This window comes from Geotrypetes seraphini, chromosome 3 (assembly GCF_902459505.1).
Source record: "Geotrypetes seraphini chromosome 3, aGeoSer1.1, whole genome shotgun sequence".
NCBI lineage: Eukaryota > Metazoa > Chordata > Amphibia > Gymnophiona > Dermophiidae > Geotrypetes > Geotrypetes seraphini.
Genome location: NC_047086.1, coordinates 321,753,969 through 321,774,524, shown reverse-complemented (window position 1 = coordinate 321,774,524; position 20,556 = coordinate 321,753,969). Strand labels below are relative to the sequence as shown.

The following is a 20,556-nucleotide window of genomic DNA, read 5'->3' as shown; positions in this document are numbered from 1 at the left end:
AGCTAAAGATTTCTCAATGAACATTGTTCAGATGAGTAGGTCTCATCTCTCCTTCTTTCTTCTCTTCTACTCTACTCCCCAGCTTTACCACAAACAAAGGAAAACTATCTTCCTGCTATGTGCATTTCTTTTTGTATTGTATCCTTTTTCTTCACTTGCCTATTTATCTGCCCTCAAATAAATGGATAAGTATGAGTTCCTAACTATCCCACCCAAATATATTCTCATTCTCACATCTAAACTGCTCCACAGTACTCTTTTATGCTCTTTAATATAACATTCATTCATAAATTTCTAATTTATTTTGTGAGTTAAACCAGAGAGCCTTAATGAAAGACTACCTAAATTGCTATAGCTCTCAATCGGTCCTTGAGGGTTACAATATAGTTGGTTTTTCAGGATTTCTCTAATGAATATGCCTGAAATGGAAGCAGTATATGCAAATAATGGAGGCAGTGTATTCAAATAAATCTCATGTTTACGTTATATTTGCTAGGTTTGGTTCTGGATCCATTCTAGTTAAACTTATTGAAGCACTTTGTGCTTTTAGGCCCAGATTCTATAAAGGGCGCCTAAGTAATGCCTAAAAGGTTTGCCAGGTACTTATGACTTGGATTGGCCTCTATGAAGACAAGATAGGCCATTGGTCTGTTCCAGTAAGGCTATTCTTATGTTCTTACCTGCTGTCATGTTTGTATGTTTCTATGCCTTTGTTTTTTGGGACTTTCCATCAGGATTTTCATCTGAACTTTTGCTATAACAAAACCATCTTAGCTTGCCTGTAGCAGTATCTGCAGGAACTGTTAGAACTCTTCTGACATCAACACCGAGAGCATTTGAACAGCCTAAGGACTACAGTGCTGGTATCATGGGTGTGACTGTATGTGATGATCTTAAGGTGGCCATACAGATTGAAAAGGTGACGGCGAAAGCTAGAAGGCTGCTAGGTCGCATAGGGAGAACTATGGCTAGTAGGAAAAAGGAGGTATTGATGCCCCTGTATAAGATTTTGGTGAGACCTCATTTAGAATATTGTGTACAATTCTGGAAGCCGCACCTTCAAAAAGATATAAAAAGGGTGGTCCAGAGGAAGACTACTTTAAATGGTAAATGGTCTTCATTATAAGGCATATGGGGACAGACTTAAAGATCTCAATCTGTATACTTTGGAGGAAAGATGGGAGAGGGGAGATATGATAGAGACGTTTAAATACCTACGTAATATAAATGCGCATGAGTCGAGTCTCTTTAATTTGAAAGGAAACTCTGCAATGAGAGGGCATAGGATGAAGTTAAGAGGTGATAGGCTCCAGAGTAATTTAAGGAAATGCATGGTAGATGCATGGAACAGTCTCCCAGAAGAGGTGATGGAGACAGAGACTGTGTCTGAATTCAAGAGGGCCTGGGATCCCACGATCTCTCAGAGAGAGAAAGAGATAATGGTTACTGCGGATGGGCAGACTAGATGGGCCATTTTGCCTTTATTTGCCATCATGTTTCTATAATCTTCTTCTGTCCTCACATCCCAAGGGCAGACAGGAAGTAAGGTCCTCACTGTTTTTTTGCAACTCCTGCTAATTGTTATGATGATATTCCTATTGTGATTACTTTCTAATTATGTTTTTACATTTGCTGCTAATAAAAGATAAGTATCATTATGTTCATTCTCAAGGTGTCTGAGTAGAAATATTTGCATACCACATGCAAAGAATGCAAAGAACCCAAATCTGTGGCCTTATCTAGTTGTTCATGGCCCCAGCAGTTGTAAGCTTATCGCTTCACCAACTTGTATTGCATTTGAACACTTCATGCAGATCAATAATAATCCATTTCTGGATATCATCTGCAAATACAAATTAAGTCGTCTCCTGAGTCTATATTAGATCAGCCTAAGGGGTCGTAAACATATTAAATAGGAAAAGGGCCAGGAGGGCCAAACAATCAGGTAACTAGCTATTTAAAAGAAATAGGCTAAGATAGCAAAGATTTTTATTAGTGTTTGATTCCTACCCACCCCAGCAAAGCTATGTGTAAATTTTCACCCACCCCAGGTTCAATCCTAAATTTATAGGCTTTTAAGCCAATTAGGCTAAACATTTTTCACCATAACATTTAATTGGGGATTTTCATGAATTTGTTAACAATAGACTAACCCCCCTTTTTTACTAAGGTGCGCTAACTGATTAGCACATGCTAATTGAATTAGCGCACGCTAAATGCTAATGTGTCCATAGACTAACATGCACGCGTTAGCGTTTAGAGCACGCTAATCGGTTAGCGCACCTTAGTAAAACAGGGCCTAAGTCACTACAGTTTTTAAAGCATGAATAAAATAGTATAAAATTTACCTCATAAATATAAGAGGACTTTATATTTAATTTAAGTATCTATGCTCCCTTAGAAACTTTAGATAACTAACCCCCTCCTTTACAAAGCCGCGCTAGTGGTTTTAGCGCTCGCCGCCGCGGTAACAGCTCCGATAAAACACTATTGCAGCCTCAAAATGGTGTGCATGACACACTGAGGTCTTTACATCATTTTGCCCATTATGGTTTCAAAGGTAATCTGCTCATATATCATTTTAACTGACTGTGTTGCTTGGATAGTTTAATTACACCGTGCTTTTGGTTTGAGAAACTAATAGCAAATGGGGGGGGGGGTTAGTTATCATGCAAAATAGTTCCCATCCTTTTTTTTTTTTTTTTACAACTCATCTCCTTGGTACAAACTGTCTCAGTCGAGGGTAGGCTGAGGTTAATGGTTTCAAACATTGTTAGGGAATTGCCTGAAGTGAGTTAGAGGAGGCACGGAGGTAATTAACATAGTTTTATTCAGGAGCTTAGGATCTCTGCACATTTCTTTATAAGGCATGCAGAAGCCTATAAATATGATTGCAGCCTTTTTTTTTTTCAGCAGGCAAGGAAAGGTAGAAACAGTATGTTCTGAGAATACAATTGGCTACCATCTAGCTATTGGAGTAAACGTGTACATTTGTGATAAACATCCTATCCCTCAACTGATATGGTCGTTCTGCAGTGGTTGGAAACTTGTTTGGAGCTCTGAGCCTATTAAGGCAAATTAGAGCCCATCTCTTAGAGAATGATCTTAACTCTATTCTACATGTTGTTGCTCTCACCCAGATCAGTTACTGCAATGCACTTTATACAGGGTTATTAAAGAAACTGCTTGCCCAGATGCAGTTACTGCAAAATACAGCTTCTAAATTGACGTTAAGGAGAAAGAAATGAGAGAAAGCAACAGCTTTTAGGTTACATTACATTAGCTTCCGGAGGGAATTGTGCATTGTTTAAAACTCTAATCGTAGTCATCCAGATGCTTCATGGGAATGGTCTTAGTTATAAACCATTATTGAGATAGCTTGGGGAAATCCACTGCTTATTCCTAGGATAAGTTTCAAGTTTTATTTAAAATTTGATGAATCGCTTTAATCTTAATACAAAGCAATGAACAAATCTAAAAAATAATACATCACCATATACAGGGAGTCAGTACAAATAACATAGACAAGTCACATAACATAATATAACATAAACAGGCCCGAATGGGAAGTGAGGAAAGAAATACAATATGTGATAGTAAATGAGACGAGTAAGGAATATAACAATAGGGAGGGATAAAAAACCTTCTGTTTTACTCCTTGGGATCTTGCCAGGTACTTGTGACCTGAATTAGCCACTGTTGGAAATAGGATACTGGGCATGATGGGACCGGTATGGCAATTCTTATGTTCTTACGTGAAAACACAATAAATATATACTGTTGAGACCAATATGTTTTCACAAATTTATATGGAAATTAAAGAAAAACTGATTCCCCCACCCCCCAATTGGGTCATTCAAGGATACATCAGGAGAAACTGATTATGCTCTCTCACTCTCTGAGTTTCTCTTTAGACATTTGAATAAATCCGGACTTTCAGGTTAAGAAACAATTTTTGACAATGCATAAAGCAAATTTTCAATAACTAGTCTCTGTCAGAAGCCAAAGCAAAAGTCATCAGAAGAATATGCATTATCTCTATATCTGACCACTCCAGTACTGCAGAAACATTTACCAAATTAAGGTCTTGAATCTTCTCTCAACTAGTTTGAAATTGAGGCTCCAACTTTTTCATTGGCATGGTGATAAATTCTCCATCGGGATTTCCAACATCTCAGTCATATGGAGTTTGGCAATTAAGTTCATGAACTTGCCACCATGCGCTTACGTTGGCAGCACAATACAAACAGCTCAGTAAGGTTTCATAACCTTAGTATATTAGTGTCTCACAGCTGTGTTCATGTTGATGTGTGGCGGTGTCTTGCTGAGTGGCATTCATTATTGATGTTGCATGTTTTTGTGATCTGTTGCGAAAATATCGAAGCTTGAATTAGAGCAATGAACAAACATTAGATTTCTTGTTAAACTTGGCAAGAGTGGAAGTAAAATCAGCAACATGTTAGTCCAAGTGTATGGGAATAATTCCGTGAAGAAAACGGCAATGTACAAATGGATTAAAAGTTTTTCTGAGGGGAGAGAAAGCATCACTGATGAAGAGAGGTCAGGGCAGCCAATAACGAGCAGAACTGATGAAAACATTGCAAATATTCATTGAACTGTGCATCAAAATCATCAGCTGACTGTGAGAAGCATAGCAGACCAAGTAAACATCAATGGAGAAACAGAAAAATCTTAACTGAAAATCTTGGCATGAGAAAAGTGTGTGCAAAAATGGTCCCAAAGGAGCTCACCAATGGACAAAAGCAAAAGAGAGTCAAAGTTTGCCAAGACCTTTTGGAGAGGCAAGATGATGTTTTGGGCTGTCTTGTCACTGGTGATGAAACATGGGTGTACCAATATGGCCCTAAAACAAAACGTCAAAGTGCACAATGGAAGTCAGCCAATTCTCCACAACCTTTTCAACTGTGCTGATTTAATGATTCACTAACAAACTCACATGAATGATGGTTATTATCAAAATTTAGTTTTACTAAAAGCAAAATGGCTTGAACTGTAGAGCAATAAAGTTGTTGGTATAAAAAACATTAATAATAGTTGTATTCATTGTACTTGTAGTACTTTTATTTTTTACTCAAAAGGTATTATATTTGGTAATAACCATTTTACTTACACTTACATTTTTTAATGTGTTCTTTTCAGTACTTTTACTGAGGTACTTTGATCTAGTAGTTTGAACAACACTGCAAAGATTCAACTCTGGGCTTTCAAGCCCTTGTGCACTGGATGGATCCTGTAATGCTCCAGCCCGTCCTCTCACATGAATAGGTTGAGTATCATAGGGCTCGTCCAGCTTGTCCAGAGCACGAGGGCTTGCAGGCCCCATGCTAAATCCTCGATCTGCATTTTAGTGCTGCCACTGCTCCAGGACTGAACTGTTGAAGGAGATAGCAGAACTGGCAGCAGTTCTCCAGTGCCTGTCAAAATTTGAGACCAAAGATAGTTTCCTACATTGCCTATAACAAAATCTGGCCCTGACAGTATTGTTGAGAAAGAGTTGATTTAGCTCAGGTTTCTGTCATGTGTAATTAGAAGCATGAGAGTCTCTTTCTGATTCCAAGTAATGAGGTAAAAGAGAATAAGTCAAAGGTGCATAGATGTTCCTTCAAACTTAGAACGTGAGGTGTTGAAAAAAAACCAAAACTGAATGAACCCAAACTCTAGGTTCCTACTTGCTCCTCTTCTAGATAGAGAAGGTATCTGGGACCCAAACTCTTGGCATCCTTATGAAGACTGCTGATAGGTAAAAGAATCAAAGATGGAAAAATTGGTGAGAGAATGTGGTCATAAATTAATTTTTTGGGTGATTTTTCTAAGGCATTTCTGGAAAATGAAAGAAAAAAGACATACCCAGAGTCAAGGCCTGAGAACAGCTCAGCATCTTTAGTCTTAAGCTTTCTTTTTCCCATTTTTTTATAACAGAACAATACAGTATCTCTATTTAATCACTATCCAGCCAAGAATTTCTTCACCATCTCTTTGCTCCTCAGTGGTCTCAGAAAGGGGAACTACAAAGGGGGCTAACATTCCTTTCTGGTCACATTCCTTCAGGTATACATCTGCAAACCATGTTCCAAAGCAGACCTGAATTGATTATGGACTCCCTGAGTCAGCTTTGATGTCACCAATGTGTTGGCAAAATCGGAAGGCCCCAGAAATACACCACCTCCTCTGGCTTACATAGCTTTCCTCTTTGGGGGCACAGAGAGGAGAGAGCAAGAGCTTATGCATTTGTAAGTGAACAGTCAATCTAAAGTGATGAGAGAGAATGTTGTATAGAAGAGTAGACAGAAGAGAGAGGAAGAGAGTGTGGGGGTATAGTGAGAGGAGAGAGCTAATGCAAGTGAGGTTTGGAGCAAGAGACTGTGTATGACTGAAGAGGAGATTAAGTGTGGGGAGGAGCAAGGGTTTGAGGGGGGACAGTGAAAGCAGAGCCAAAAAAGTGGGGGGGGGAGACAATGAGAGGAAAAAGCAAAAGTAACTATGGAGGGGACAGTGAGAAGAATGAACAAGAATATGCAGGGGGGGAGTAAGTGTATGAGAGAGAGAGATATACCGACAGGGCATCAAGAAGAGCAAACAAGAGTTGAGGGATAATAGGAAGAATGAAAGGAGTGAGCATGTGTGGTGGAAGAGAATGGAGGATGAAAGGAAAACAAGTGGGACAAATGGGAAGAAGAAAAAAAAAAAAAAGGCAGTTGAAGGGGACATTAAAAAAGAAGCAAGAGTCCAGTATTGAAAGAAATAGAACAAAAAGAAAAGAATAAGGAAGGAAGACACCAGAGAGAGAGAGAGAGACAGAAAACAATATAAGGAAAGAGGAAAAGCCAGACACCAAGGCTTGAAAATAAATTTTTATGTGATAGAAAAATTTAATTTTAAGAAGAAAGTAGTTTCCTGGATGAGTGAGAATGAACATTATGCAACCTCCCCCCCCCCAGCACCACCACATCATTCCTATTCTTCAGCTTTCTTAAACAAGTCACCAGCCACCTAGGCATGCACAACCAATCGTGAAGATCAAAATGTGTAGCAGATATTTATACTATTGACCTACTTGTGTACTTTTCTACTTAATACCCTGGGCCCTAGCAAAGATCCAGGAAATACTGTCTGTGTGATTATCTATAAACTGCATTCCTCACAGTGCAATGAGACTTGTCCTTTGGGTATCATCAGTTTGCAAGTGGAATAACAGTGTAGGAATACTGAACGTCGTCATCTGTTTCCAATTCACTCAAGTGTAACTAATCGTTGTTGAACACTTTCATTTTCACTGGAGTGTGAATTTTTCTATCTCAAGCTATTATCGATCCTGAAATCATATCCTCATTCTTTCTTAGGTTTGTGACACTCATTATAATTATAAAAATAAAAAAAACAGAAAATATAGGACACTATGATGCTTGTTCAGCATGACGGACAATCAATGCAAAAATATAGGAACATTATGTACAAAACTTTTTCACAATATTGTTTTGTCTAATTAATTAAACAAATCAATTATCATTTTTGTCCATGAACAAGAGAAATGGCCAGAATGCAACTACAATTACCACTGGGGACACGGATACATTCAGACTTAATTTGATCCAGGTCTGAGCAAGATGGAAGAATGCCTTCCTTTTCCAAGTTCACTTAGAACTAACATACCCTAAATTTCATACCGCCCTGAAGACATATTTATCTCAGAAGGCATTTGGAGAGGCAGTGGCATTCAGGGCCAGATTCGATAAATGGTACCTAGGTTAGGCACCACTAGACACCCTAATTGTATGCACCTAGTGACAGCTAATTAAATTCCTCACACAACCCAAATTGAAATAAAAAGCCAAAGGAGATAGCTGGCAAGTCCCCACTAGGAACATGAAAGGATGAACATGGTAGGGAAACTCAGAATTGCAGAAGATAGACAAAGCACAGATAACTAGATTTTCAGGAAGTTTGAAAATCCATGATGAACATAGAACAAGATACAGGTACTATATGTGCAATTAAGTAAGATTAGTAGAAAGAAGATTTGACTCATTTGAGCTTTGGTGCTGGAGATGGATTTTAGGCGTGCCATGGACTGCTAGAAGAACTAACAAATCAATTCTGGAAGAGATCAAACAGGTTACGTCACTCAAAACCCAAATGATGAAATTATGACTATCTTATTTTGGTCACACTATCAGAAAAAAGGCATCACTGGAGAATGTTTGTGAAGATCGAAGAAACCAGGCGAACAGGGAGACCTGCAATCAGATGGCTGGACACATTGAAAACAACCATGGGGATGAGGCTGGAGGACCTTTCCGGACTAGCACAAAACCGATTTCTTTTTAGATCCATAATTCATCAAGTTGCTAGGACTCAAGCGCGAGTCGATGGCACCTAACAACAACAACAACAGTATGAACACAGTACACAATACTAATTATATGTTTAAATATAAGCAGGTAGATTGATTATGGTATAAAATGTACATATAAGTAGAATAATTGATTATGGTTTAATTATGTCTCTCTATATATGTCTGTATTGAAAACCACCTCAGAAAATTCAAACTCTATATTGTAAACCTTTACAGAAGCTCATGCAAACCGCTCTGAATTGACTCCCTAGTCATTAGTTGTGGTATAGAAGCTTTCAATAAATAATAAACAATTGTTGTGGTAACTGACCACACCAATAATCTTTCATTTTAAAAAATTGTTTAAAAACCAATCAAAAGTTGTGTGCGGACTTCCATTTTCCTTTCTCTGGAAAAGATTTTGTTCTACGTTAATACCCTTCAAGTATTTGAACGTCTGAATTATATCTCCCCTGTCCCTCCTTTCCTCTAGGGTATACATATTCAGGGCTTCCAGTCTCACCATGATAGGAGGTTGAAAAGGAAGGAACATTCAACTGCCCCCATGTCATTCTTTAATTTGAATCACAGTCCCTGATCATTTCTTTCAATCTGAGACTAGATCCAAAAATGTGTCTCAGGTGATTATATACCATAAGAATAGCCTTACTGGGTCAGACCAATGGTCCATCAAGCCCAGTAGCCCGTTCTCACGGTGGCCAATCCAGGTCACTAGTACCTGGTCAAATCCCAAGGAGTAGCAATATTCCATGCTACCGATCCAGGGCAAGCAGTGGCTTCCCCCTTGTCTTTCTCAATAACAGACTATGGTCATTTCCTCCAGGAAATTGTCCAAACCTTTCTTAAAACCAGCTACCAAAAAAGCCTGTTTCCACTGTGACCCCGTCTGCTTCCCCCTCCCAAGAAAAACTATTTTTTTTGTATGTGTATTAACAATTGATTATCTACTGAGTAGCCTAGAGGAAAAAAATGGAGTACAAAAATAAAAATGCACGCAGACACATACAAATCAACACATATCACATTAAGGGTCCCTTTTACAAAGCTGCAGCAGCAAGTTCTGGTGTGGCAAATGTGACGCACCCCATGGGAATTGAATTGGGTGCATCACATTTGCGGCACAGAACTCACTCGCACAATTTTGTAAAGGGAAATTTTGGCTGCTCCGCTGGCTGACCTTTTCAGGGCTTCTCTAGAGTCAGGAGTGGTACCGGCAGTGGCGTAGTAAGGGTGAACGGCACCCGGGGCAGTGGCGCCATGCAACCACTTCCCTTTCCCCGTACCTTCTAAACTCCGGCGTAAGCAGCATGCTGCCCACCTCGGCATCGGCTCCCCTTTGACGTCACATCCTAGGCATGGGTCCCAGAAATGATGTCAGAGAGAGTGCCAAAAAGGTACTGGGAAGTGAAGGGGTGTGCACAGAAAGAGAGGAGTGGGGAGGGAGCAGGCAGTCGGGTGAGCGAGCAAGGGGGGTGGATAGGAGGAGGAGTGCCACTGCACCCAGGGCAGACTGCACCCCCCCCCCCCTAACTAAGCCACCGGGTACCAGTTGACTGTAAAAGGAGGGATGTGGTTCCTCTCCACAAATGTAGAAGTAAGGAAGAAGTAGGGAACTATAGACCAGTAAGTCTGACTTCTGTAGTAAGTAAATGAATAGAAGCACTCTCAGCCCATCTACTGTAACCTCTAGGCTACAGGCTTAAATTATAAATGGCCAAAATTTGCCCTCTTTTAGTCTCTGCATAGGTTATGGCTCCTTCACTCCTGCCGCCTGTAAGGATCTGTCTAGTAAATTATCCAAGCAAAATCCTAGAGGTTAGAGTGGCTGACTGAGAGTTTAAAGAACTGAGTTTAAGACCCAGGGAAAACAAACTTTTTTGCCCCAGCATTGAAAAAATATTTGGTTAGGTTTTACATCACGGATTCTCCCATTTATTCACATCCGAGGTGAAGCTTGGAGGACCTCTGGTGAGAATAAGTAGCAAAATTAGAATCTTGGTGTATCCAACAAATAACCTAGACATGTGGTTTCCATTCCATTTAATACTTGCAGGGGAGGTGGTGGGCTGCATTGGTGTCCGTGAAAGTTGATCCATGGGGTTTGCAGAGGGGAGCCCAGAGGTTGTCAGAATGAAATGGAAATGAGAAACCACTGCTGTAAAAATGGAAGTAGCATATTTGCAGGGGGGGGAGCCATTGAGGTCTATTGAAGTAGATCGTTCGGGTGTAGGGATGGGAGAAGCATTAGGGTCTGTCAGACGCAAGCTGTAATGGAAGTCCATCGGAGTTAAAGGGCATTTGTGAAAACCCAGGGAAGCAAATGTTTAATAAAGTGCAGTTGAGATCTTGCATCCTGCACTTTTGTTGAGAATAGGTAAAATAATTTGAAATGACTGGGCTGTTTTTGGATTTTGCTTTGACAATTACTAGACGGATCCTGACAGGTGGCAGGAGAGAGAGACCCATAACCTCTACTGAGAGAAAAAATAACGAAACATCACAACTTTATAAGCTAGGAACATAGTCTAGAGCAGTGGTCTCAAACTTGCGGCCCGCCAGGTACTATTTTGAGGCCCTCGGTATGTTATCATTGTTCTGGAGCATTTTCCGCCTCACTGCTATAACCTTACGCAAGCGCTTTCCTGCATCTTTCTGCATGTTGCACTGCTTTCAGCTGTGTATAGGTGAAATTATCAGAAGCAATTAAGAAAAGATTTATAAACGGGAAGGGGTAAAACGCAGACCTCATGGACCTGACGGACCTCGCAGATCTAAAACCGCACATCCTTAAAAATCTGAGGTCCGTGCCACTTTTAGTTAGTTTTTGGCTCTGACAGATCTCAATGACATTTTAGCGCTGACGGATCCTAATACTTTTCCCTCCCTATGCTGAGATGGATCTGTCAATGCTACATTGTCATTGAGGTCTGTCAGAGCCAAAAACTAACTAAAAGTGGCACGGACTTCAGATTTTTAAGGACCTGTGGTTTTAGATCCGCGAGGTCTGTCAGGTCCATGAGGTCCACGTTTTACCTCTTCCCTTTATAAACTATAACGAGTTTTACCTCATGAAAAGTTGGCATCTATAATAATAAAATGTTAGTCGCGCATGCGCACTCTAAAGTCGTGTTCCCTGATCCGTCACGGACATGAGAGTGCGCATGCGCGCATATCACGCATCGGGCTTACCACCGCTGCAGCCAGCTGAGGTCTATGACGCAGCTCAGCCTTTTCAGACACCGCCGCTCCTCCTCTTTGGGCAGCAGGCTCCTCTCATGCGCCCAGCGCCGCTGCTCGGAGGCCACCGGGACAGAGCTGCGGCGCCAATCACCTCCACCAGTCGGGCAGCCAGCCACCGATCTCCAGCGGGCGGGGTATCGGAGGAGAGGGATCGCGGCCGCTCAGCGCCCCCACCCCCACCGAGGAGCCCAGCAACTTTCTGCCCGGGCTCTTTAACTGACCCCGCCGCCCGGTGGTGATTCCAGCTGCGTGTGCAACAGTCTTCACACGCTGCTTCGGGCCCTTTTACTGCCCTGATTTGCTCTGCCGCGTCTCTGATGATGTCAGACACGCACACCTATATTCTAGCACCCGTTAATGTAACGGGCTATAAGACTAGTTTCTTTAATAAGACATTAAATATTTTATTCTGCGGCCCTCCACGTACCTACAAAACCAAAATATGGCCCTGCAAATGATTCCAGTTTGAAACCACTGGTCTAGAGGTTAGTGTAGCTATTTGAGAGGCTGATGGCACGTTCAAGTCCAGGATGAGCAAAGAAATATTAAATTTTCTTGCCGTAGTTGTGAGGTGAAATGTTTCCTCAAATTAATTATTAGTATTAGTATTTAGACAGCACAGATCCGTGGGGTCAGACAGGGCATCTCGGCAACAGCTACAGCGGTGGAAAGGGCGGCCCTGCGGTCATGAAATCTGAAACCCACAGCTGTCAATGAATGAGGGAAGATTTTTTAAGGACGTGCGGTTTTAGATCCGCGAGGTACCTAAGGTCCGCGTTTTACCCCTGCCCGATTTCATCAGCTCTTGTTTCAAAGTATTCGGATATTTTCTATCGAGGAAACCAAAGGAAATAGGATTTAATTAAAATATGTATTTAATAAAAATAAATAAATAAAACAGGACTGACTCATCTGTCCCTTAGGAATAGGATCTGCGTGTCCTGACCGTCTGGATATGTAAGATTGATTATAACTACCTTAATGAGTGGTTAAATAAATTGTGAAACTGAGGAAAAACTCATCAATATATTTTCCTCATTGGAGCCTGAATACTTTTGCGTTGTACACCACCAAATCTAATCTTCTATCCTTTCCTAACGCCCCCTTAACAAGAGAACTTTTTTTTTTCTGCACTTTACACGTGGGCCATTCAGAAGAATACAGAAATATGCCACTCGGATTCTTAACTTAGTTTCAAATCTTTATTCCAAATATAAATTACGACACAAAAAGGCTCGGTTTTTGGGTTTCCTGCCAGAGGTCTTTTGACGGACCAATCAGAGCTCTCGAGCACACTGAAAGCCCCTTTGCCTGAGAGCTTCTTGCTAGTGCTGGGGCTCCTTTGATTAAAGTGGTAGCAATGCGCGGAAGCTGGGGCTTGGCGATTCTCGTGTGCTTTGTTCTAGTAGATTTGACCTGGAACTCAGCTGGTAAGATAAGGGGAAACCACTCTAATCCTCTTACTTCTGTCTATGTACTTGGATAATCTGTTCTGCAAATAGCAGGGAAAGTTTCTTTTGCTCCACAGGAGGGTTTGCTGCCCGTTTGTACTTTGCTTTTATTGACCTAAATAGCCTCAAAATAAAAGCTCTATTAAACCCGTAGCTTAACATTATCTCGCTTTGTAACATTACCGTTTTGTATGTTTTTTCAATAGCTTGCACTCTCCACCTGCTTTCTTCTACAAGACCAGGGCTGCTTGACTTTTTATTAGCAAAGCTCAAAGTCGAGTGTAGCCTACATATTTATTAATAAGGGGCTTAAGAGGATGGCATGCTTCCAACAACCTCTTAACATGACACGTACGTGCCTGTGGTCTGCGTTTTAGTCCTGAGTCATGCAAGCATCGACGCGCGATGCACGGATGGAACAAGCTAGATGGGCCGGATAGACCTAAGCCCTGTGGTTTCCGTTGAGATGAATGAGTCTCGAGTTGCAAAAGTTGTTGGTCAGTTAAAACCAGTAACGTGACTTTCAGTATACTTTCAGTATTCTCTCTCTCTTTCTCTTTTTTCTCTCTTCCTCTTTTCTTTCTCTTTCTTTTTTTTCTCTCTTTCTCTTTTCTTTCTCTCTCTTTTCTTTCTCTTTCTCTTTTTTTCTCTCTTCCTCTTTTCTTTCTCTCTCTTTTCTTTCTCTCTCCTTTCTTTCTCTCTCTTTTTTCTTTCTCTCTTTCTCTTTTTTCTTTCTCTCTTTCTCTTTTTTCTTTCTCTCTTTCTCTTTTCTTTCTCTCTCTAAGCTGCTCTAACCAAGGTCTTATAGAAAGACTACACTACACAGTTGTATTGAAAACCCGTAAAATCTTGAGTGACCTGTTACCTTTTCTGGTATCCTAGAGAAAATGACTAGATCCTTAGCAGTAAGGAGGAGGAGCTGGAGCTGTTTTAGCTATTGAGCTACTTAGTACAAATAAAGCTGAATTATGCTTGATAAACGTGAGCCCACTTTTTTATGGCAGAATCAGTTAAAGATATTCTTTAATGTATGATTTCAGCTCATTTTAGCTCTGTAGTTAAGTAATTGTATGTCTAGGGGCACTTTGAAGCCATTTTTAGTCAATGAATACTAGGCTATATAAAATCGGTTCTCTAATTGCTAGAACGATTGTCGTGGGTTTAAAAAAAATGGAGGTAGGTATTTAGTGTAATCCAATTCCTGCTTCACTCGGACACAGGGTTTGTTTCACACTTTGGTTTGTATGTTCCTAGTAATCCTGCAGTGAGAATGCTTTTATGCCTAGAATATATAAGCCATACTGGGTCAGACCAAGGACCCAACAGTGGCTAATCCAGGTCACAAGTACCTGGCAGAAACCCAAATAATAGAAACATTCCATGCTACACTGATCCCAGGGCAAGCAATAGCTTCCCCCATAATCCCATGATTTTATAAAACATGTAAGCATTGGAAGATCCGCCCTACAAATTGATGTAGATATTGAATTGAATAGTGGAGCAACTAGTACATGACATTAGGGTAGAGGTATAGAACCCCTAAAAGCACTAAAGATAAAGTGAAGCTGTTGAACTACACAATATGCAATCTACAATCACCCTAGGGATCTATAGTAGAGAATGACACGGTGACAAAATTCATCACCGTTCCCGTCCCCACGGATAACCGCAGGAAACCATCTTCATGTCATTCTTTAAGGAGAGAGGGAAGAATCAGAGTATGAATGGCCACAACCACTGACCCGCAAGCTTTGCTTTGAAGAATGCTGGTGTAGAAGGACTGAGGTTGAGATAGACACTACAGAATGACAGTCTCTGGTATCCAGAGCAGATATTGTGATGTCATAATGCCTCATTCCACCAGTGCCTAAGAGTCAATCACATCAGTGATGTCACAATGGCTTCATTATCCTTGGCTCCCATAAGAATCAGAGTATGAATGGCCACAACCACTGACCCGCAAGCTTTGCTTTGAAGAATTCTGGTGTAGAAGGACCGAGGTTGAAATAGACACTAGAAAATGATATGGGATTATTTCCCGCAGTTATCCGCGGGGACGGGAACGGTGATGAATTTTGTCACCATGTCATTCTCTAATCTATAGTATAAGGAGGTAAAATGTGGTGGCCTTCTTTCATATTCAAATAGTGGGGTTCTTTTTTTTCCCCCTTTTGGGAGTAGAAGAACCTAAACTTGTAGTGGAGGTGTGGACCAATGTTTGGAGCTGCTGCCTCAGCATCCTGAGGTTGTAGATTGAATCCCCAGCCGCTCCTTGTGACACTGGGCAAGTCATTTAACACACTGTTGCTCCAGGTGCAAAATAGGTTCTTGTCTAAAATTATGTACACCGCTTCAGTTGTAACCACAGAAAAGACAGTATAGCAACCACAAATAAAGACAACACGTATCCTTTAATATCCGCAGTGACTCTACCCTTTTTCTTGGGTGGTGACTAACTAGGAGAGGGGTAGGCAATTCCGGTTCTTGAGAGCCGGAGCCAGGTCAGGTTTTCAGGATATCCAGGGTAGGCAATTCCGGTTCTAGAGAGCCGGAGCCAGGTCAGGTTTTCAGGATATCCACAATAACTATGCATGAGATAGATTGCATCTCAAGGAGGCAGTGCATGCAAATCCATCTCGTACATATTCATGGTGGAGATCCTGAAAACCTGACCTGGCTCAGGCTCTCTAGAACCGGAATTGCCTACCCTGGATATCCTGAAAACCTGACCTGGCTCCGGCTCTCAAGAACCGGAATTGCCTACCCCTCTCCTAGTTAGTCACCACCCAAGAAAAAGGGTAGAGTCACTGCGGATATTAAAGGATACGTGTTGTCTTTATTTGTGGTTGCTATACTGTTGCAACTGGAATTGCCTACCCCTGAACTAGGAGCACAGCACTTTATAGATGTGGTTGGAGGTATTACTTTTCCCTGTTTGCATCACTTTTAAATCTGGGCATCTGTGTGGCAGATCACAATTAACGTGGACAAAATCTTTCCGCTAAACCCATGCTGATTCATTCCCATTAAAGTAGCTCTATATATGATCAGTGATTTTGTTCAGTATAGTTCCTTTTATGTGGAACAGATGACATCACTGCCCTAGCTTCCCAGATCACCCTGGAATCCTCTTAACCTGGAAATATTATTTAATTTTTTTTTTTTTTATGGTATGTTGACATTAAATCGCTCACCTGTTACTAGTAATCTGTTAACATGCTTTTCAGCGCAGTGAGAATGAAGTCTTGGTGATCTGTTACTCTTGTCTGTCTATTTGTTTGTTTGTTTTTTTTAAATCAGTTTTGTTTTAACTTTTTTTTTTTTTTTTTTTAATTTTTTTTATTATACAGCAACTTTGCTTTAGTTCAGGGGTCTCAAAGTCCCTCCTTGAGGGCCGCAATCCAGTTGGGTTTTCAGGATTTCCCCAATGAATATGCATGAGATCTATCTGCATGCACTGCTTTCAATGCATATTTCATTGGAGAAATCCTGAAAACCCAACCGGATTGCAGCCCTCAAGGAGGGACTTTGAGATCCCTGCTTTAGTTGCTCTGAATATCAATCAAAGTAAGTTGATTTCGGTATGATCCACTCCCCTTCACCAATTCAAAAATTTGGAGGTTTTTGTTTTTGTTTTTAATGGCGGGTTTAATTCTCAGTTATCTAGCTGTCTAATGCAGTGGTTCCCAACCCTGTCCTGGAGGATCACCAGGCCAGTCAGGTTTTCAGGATAGCCCTAATGAATATGCATGAGAAAGATCTGCATATAATGGAGGTGCCAGGCATGCAAATCTGCTCCATGCGTATTCATTAGGGCTATCCTGAAAACCCGACTGGCCTGGTAGTCCTCCAGGACAGGGTTGGGAACCACAAGTCTAATGGACAGCCTTATGAGGTATTGGTTTTAAATATACTTGAAGGGGGGGAGTACAATTTGCTTCTACTGCAGCACTGCCAAATTAATTCTGTTCCAGGAAGGAGACTCTTTTGGCCAGTCCTTTTTGGCAGTTGTGTTCCTAAGCAGTGTGGCATTCATAGTCCCTGATTCTATACATTGAAACTGGTGCTACAAATCCCATAATGCAGGGGTGTCCAATGTCGGTCCTCGAGGGCCGCAATCCAGTCGGGTTTTCAGGATTTCCCCACTGAATATGCATTGAAAGCAGTGCAAGCACATAGATCTCATGCATATTCATTGGGGAAATCCTAAAAACCCGACTGGATTGTGGCCCTCGAGGACCGACATTGGACACCCCTGCCATAATGTATCAAGACAGGATTGCCAGAAATCCAGCACAGAGTTTATTGGCAACTCTGCTACCACAAACATATTTTCCTGTTCTAGGTCTTCATTTTTAGTGTTACATCTGACTTCCCAGTGGTTATGCTCATCCCTAGTTTGTTCATTTGGCTTCTTTTTTTTCCACATGAAACTAAAAAAACGACAAAACACTAGCTGTAGGGGTACTTTTTTTTTTTTTTTTTTGTAGGAGTCTCTCTCTATCTCTCTCATTGACTATTTTCAAAATTATACAAAGACAGGATACACCATGAAGTTACAAAGTACCCTTAGGGAAAAAATAGAAAATACTTTTCACTCTGCATGTTTAGGCTCTCTAACTCTTTGTTGGATGATGTGCTAAAAGCAGTTAGTGTAACAGGGTTTTTAAAAAAAGGTTTAGAAATTCCTTGAGGTAATGTCCATAAACAGGTAAGACAGACCTGGCAGAAGTTTCTATAGAACCTACCCCCTAGGCCAGTGGTCTCAAACTTGCGGCCCGCCAGGTGCTATTTTGAGGCCCTCTGTATGTTTATCATAATCACAAAAATAAAATAAAACAGTTTCTTGATCAAACGTCTCTTTAGCTATAAATTACAATATTATTATTAAGACTTAACCAAAAGGAAAGATTTATAAACTATAAAGAGTTTTACCTCATGCAAAACTGTCATTTCTTTAATAAGACATTAACTATTTTTTTTGAGGCCCTCCAAATACAGTGGTGCCTCGCATAACGAACGCCTCGCACAGCGAACGCTGCGCACAACAAACTTCATGTCTTGCTTCCTACAACGAACTTCGTTTCACACAACGAAGTCGCCCGAGCTGCATCCTTCCGCGCAGGCACTGCGCTTAACTGCCCTCTCTCCGCCTGGCTCCCTGTGCAGTGGCGGACCGTCGGCTCGCAGGGGCCCTGCGCCTACTGCTGATGCGTTGGGGGGGGCGGAGCTACTCTCGCCGCTTCCCCGATGCTAGAAAAAAAAAAAAAATGAACAGTTAAGTCCCAGTTTTTGCCGCTGAGACTGCCCTCTCTCACTGTAAAATTAGACTCTACTTAGTCTGTCTTTAAATTTAAAAATGTGTGTTGTTTTAAAAAACAATTATGTTTTTAGATGTATCTAAATAAAAATAATAACAAAAAATTTATCTTTTTTTATGTCATCTTAGCATATTTTATGCTACAGAACGAATTATTTTTTTTAACATGTATTGTTATGGGAAAACGCGTTTCACATAACGAACTTTTCGCATAACAAACTTGCTCCTGGAACCAATTAAGTTCGTTGTGTGAGGCACCACTGTACCTACAAATCCAAAAGGAGGCCCTGCAAAGGGTTTGAGTTTGAGACCACTGCCCTAGGCTAAATAGTGATTATCTACTTTTTGGAATCTTGCCAGTTAATTGTGATCTGGGTTGGCTACTGTTGAGAGAAACAGGAACTAGTATTGCCATTCTGGGCAAGATTAAAAAGTCAGTCAATCATTATGTTAAAGCATTTTTTATAATGAATCTTAAGGTTACTATTCAGACTTACACGGAAGGGCACTTAATGCCTCTTTAGTCTTCAGAATGATATGGGCCCTGGGAGATCACTATGAGCAGTGAGATACACTCAAGTTATGTAAGGAACTTGGGCTTGTGCAAACAGTTACCAAAAAAAAATGCTTTTTATGTAAGCCGCTTAGGTTTAAGTAGGTTAGAAATGTTATAAATAAAAATCTTCAAACAGCTATGCTAAAACATATGAGAAGCAGAACGCTCGCCATGAGTAAAATTGAGGAAAAGCATAATACCACCTTTTTTTGTATAGCCATACTTCTAAATGATACCCCACCCCACCAACCTCTAACTCCAGCAAAAGAAACTTTAATTGTTAAAACTAATCCCTTTTTAAAAAAAAAAACCCACACAAAAATCATCCACAGCTTGAACGCATTCACTAGTCATGAATTGTATGATGACAAAATAACGGTTGCATGTCGCGCTCAAATCCATAATTTGCAGGCAAAGCTACAGCACAGCTGCTAACATTCGTTGGCCTGTCTTTAGTATGCATACTAGGGCTTGGGCCACAGCCCACCGTTTCCAAGTGCACAAATTTTAAAGCCTTTGCCTGTTTAGTTTTTACATTGCTGCTCATTATAGTTTTAGCCTTGGCTTTATATCTTTTATGCTGGTCATTTACATGCATGCTGGCTACTGCATTATTCAAAAACATCTGGCAAGTACTCATGGCAGAAGTAGGGGGAGAGTGTGGTTCAGTGGTTACAGCTACAGCCTCGGCACCCTGAGGTTGTGGGTTCAAACCCATGCTGCTCCTTGTGACCCTGGGCAAGTCGAATTAGATAGATTGTGAGTCCAGACAAACATGGAAAAATGTTTTGAGTACCTGAATAAATTCATGTGAACAGTTCTGAGCTCCCCTGGTAGAACGCTATAGAAAATTAAATAATGTATAAACTGTCACTAAAAGCCATAGGCCAGCTGAAAGTGTCTGCATGCAGATGTCCAGATTCTAGTTAATAGCACTGTATTTGCTGATTTTTGTCATCTGCAAATATAGATAACATGTGATTTTTATATACTACTTGATAAGAGGTTATGTGATTTCCACCGTGAAATGATGGAGATTTGTCTTCTGGTAAATAATTCGTATTTCTCTCATACCCTGCTTAATTTTTATTTTTTTTTGCTGCATTTTTCCATACATAGTTACCATATGGCTCCAGAAAAAGGAAGATGAATTGAGACATCTGGATTTTACTTTCATTGCTTTCAATGGAAGTAAAGCCCAGATGTCGTCTCAATCTGTCTTCCTTTTTCTGGAGCCATATGGTAACTCTACATACAAGAAGCCATAAAGACAACACACTCGTCCCATCTTATCAAAACCAATGAAGATGATCAGCTGTTCTGTGCTTCTTGCTGAGATTCCATAAAATGTTTAGAGCTTGATTTTTGTTATCTTGTATTATAAAAACAGTGCCGGGCATTGTATGTATGTTTCATGTTTGTTTTTCTAAACTCAAACCTGAGAGAGCCAAATTATTTGAAATGAACTAGAGAATGCAAAAGAGGTTGCAACACATTTTGTGACACTTGAGCTTTTTCTGATGGTCGTTAAACCACAGTGGGGTCTCGAAGTACTGTGGGCAGAAGAGAGCAACTACCGGTTCCATTTGCAGAAGAAGCTGTTAACCTCAGCTTG

The 20,556-nt window shown here is 40.7% G+C and overlaps 1 protein-coding gene across 1 annotated transcript in view; it reads left to right on the top strand.

Annotated features, from left to right (window-relative positions):
• The first annotated feature begins 12,848 nt into the window (after nucleotides 1–12,848).
• Nucleotides 12,849–20,556, top strand: part of CST7 (cystatin F) — a 34,298-nt gene continuing 26,590 nt past the window's right edge. The window contains exon 1 of the mRNA XM_033938372.1: nucleotides 12,849–13,044. Within this exon, the coding sequence (XP_033794263.1) occupies nucleotides 12,975–13,044 (70 nt within the window). The 5' untranslated portion in view covers nucleotides 12,849–12,974. The remainder of the gene's footprint in view (nucleotides 13,045–20,556) is intronic.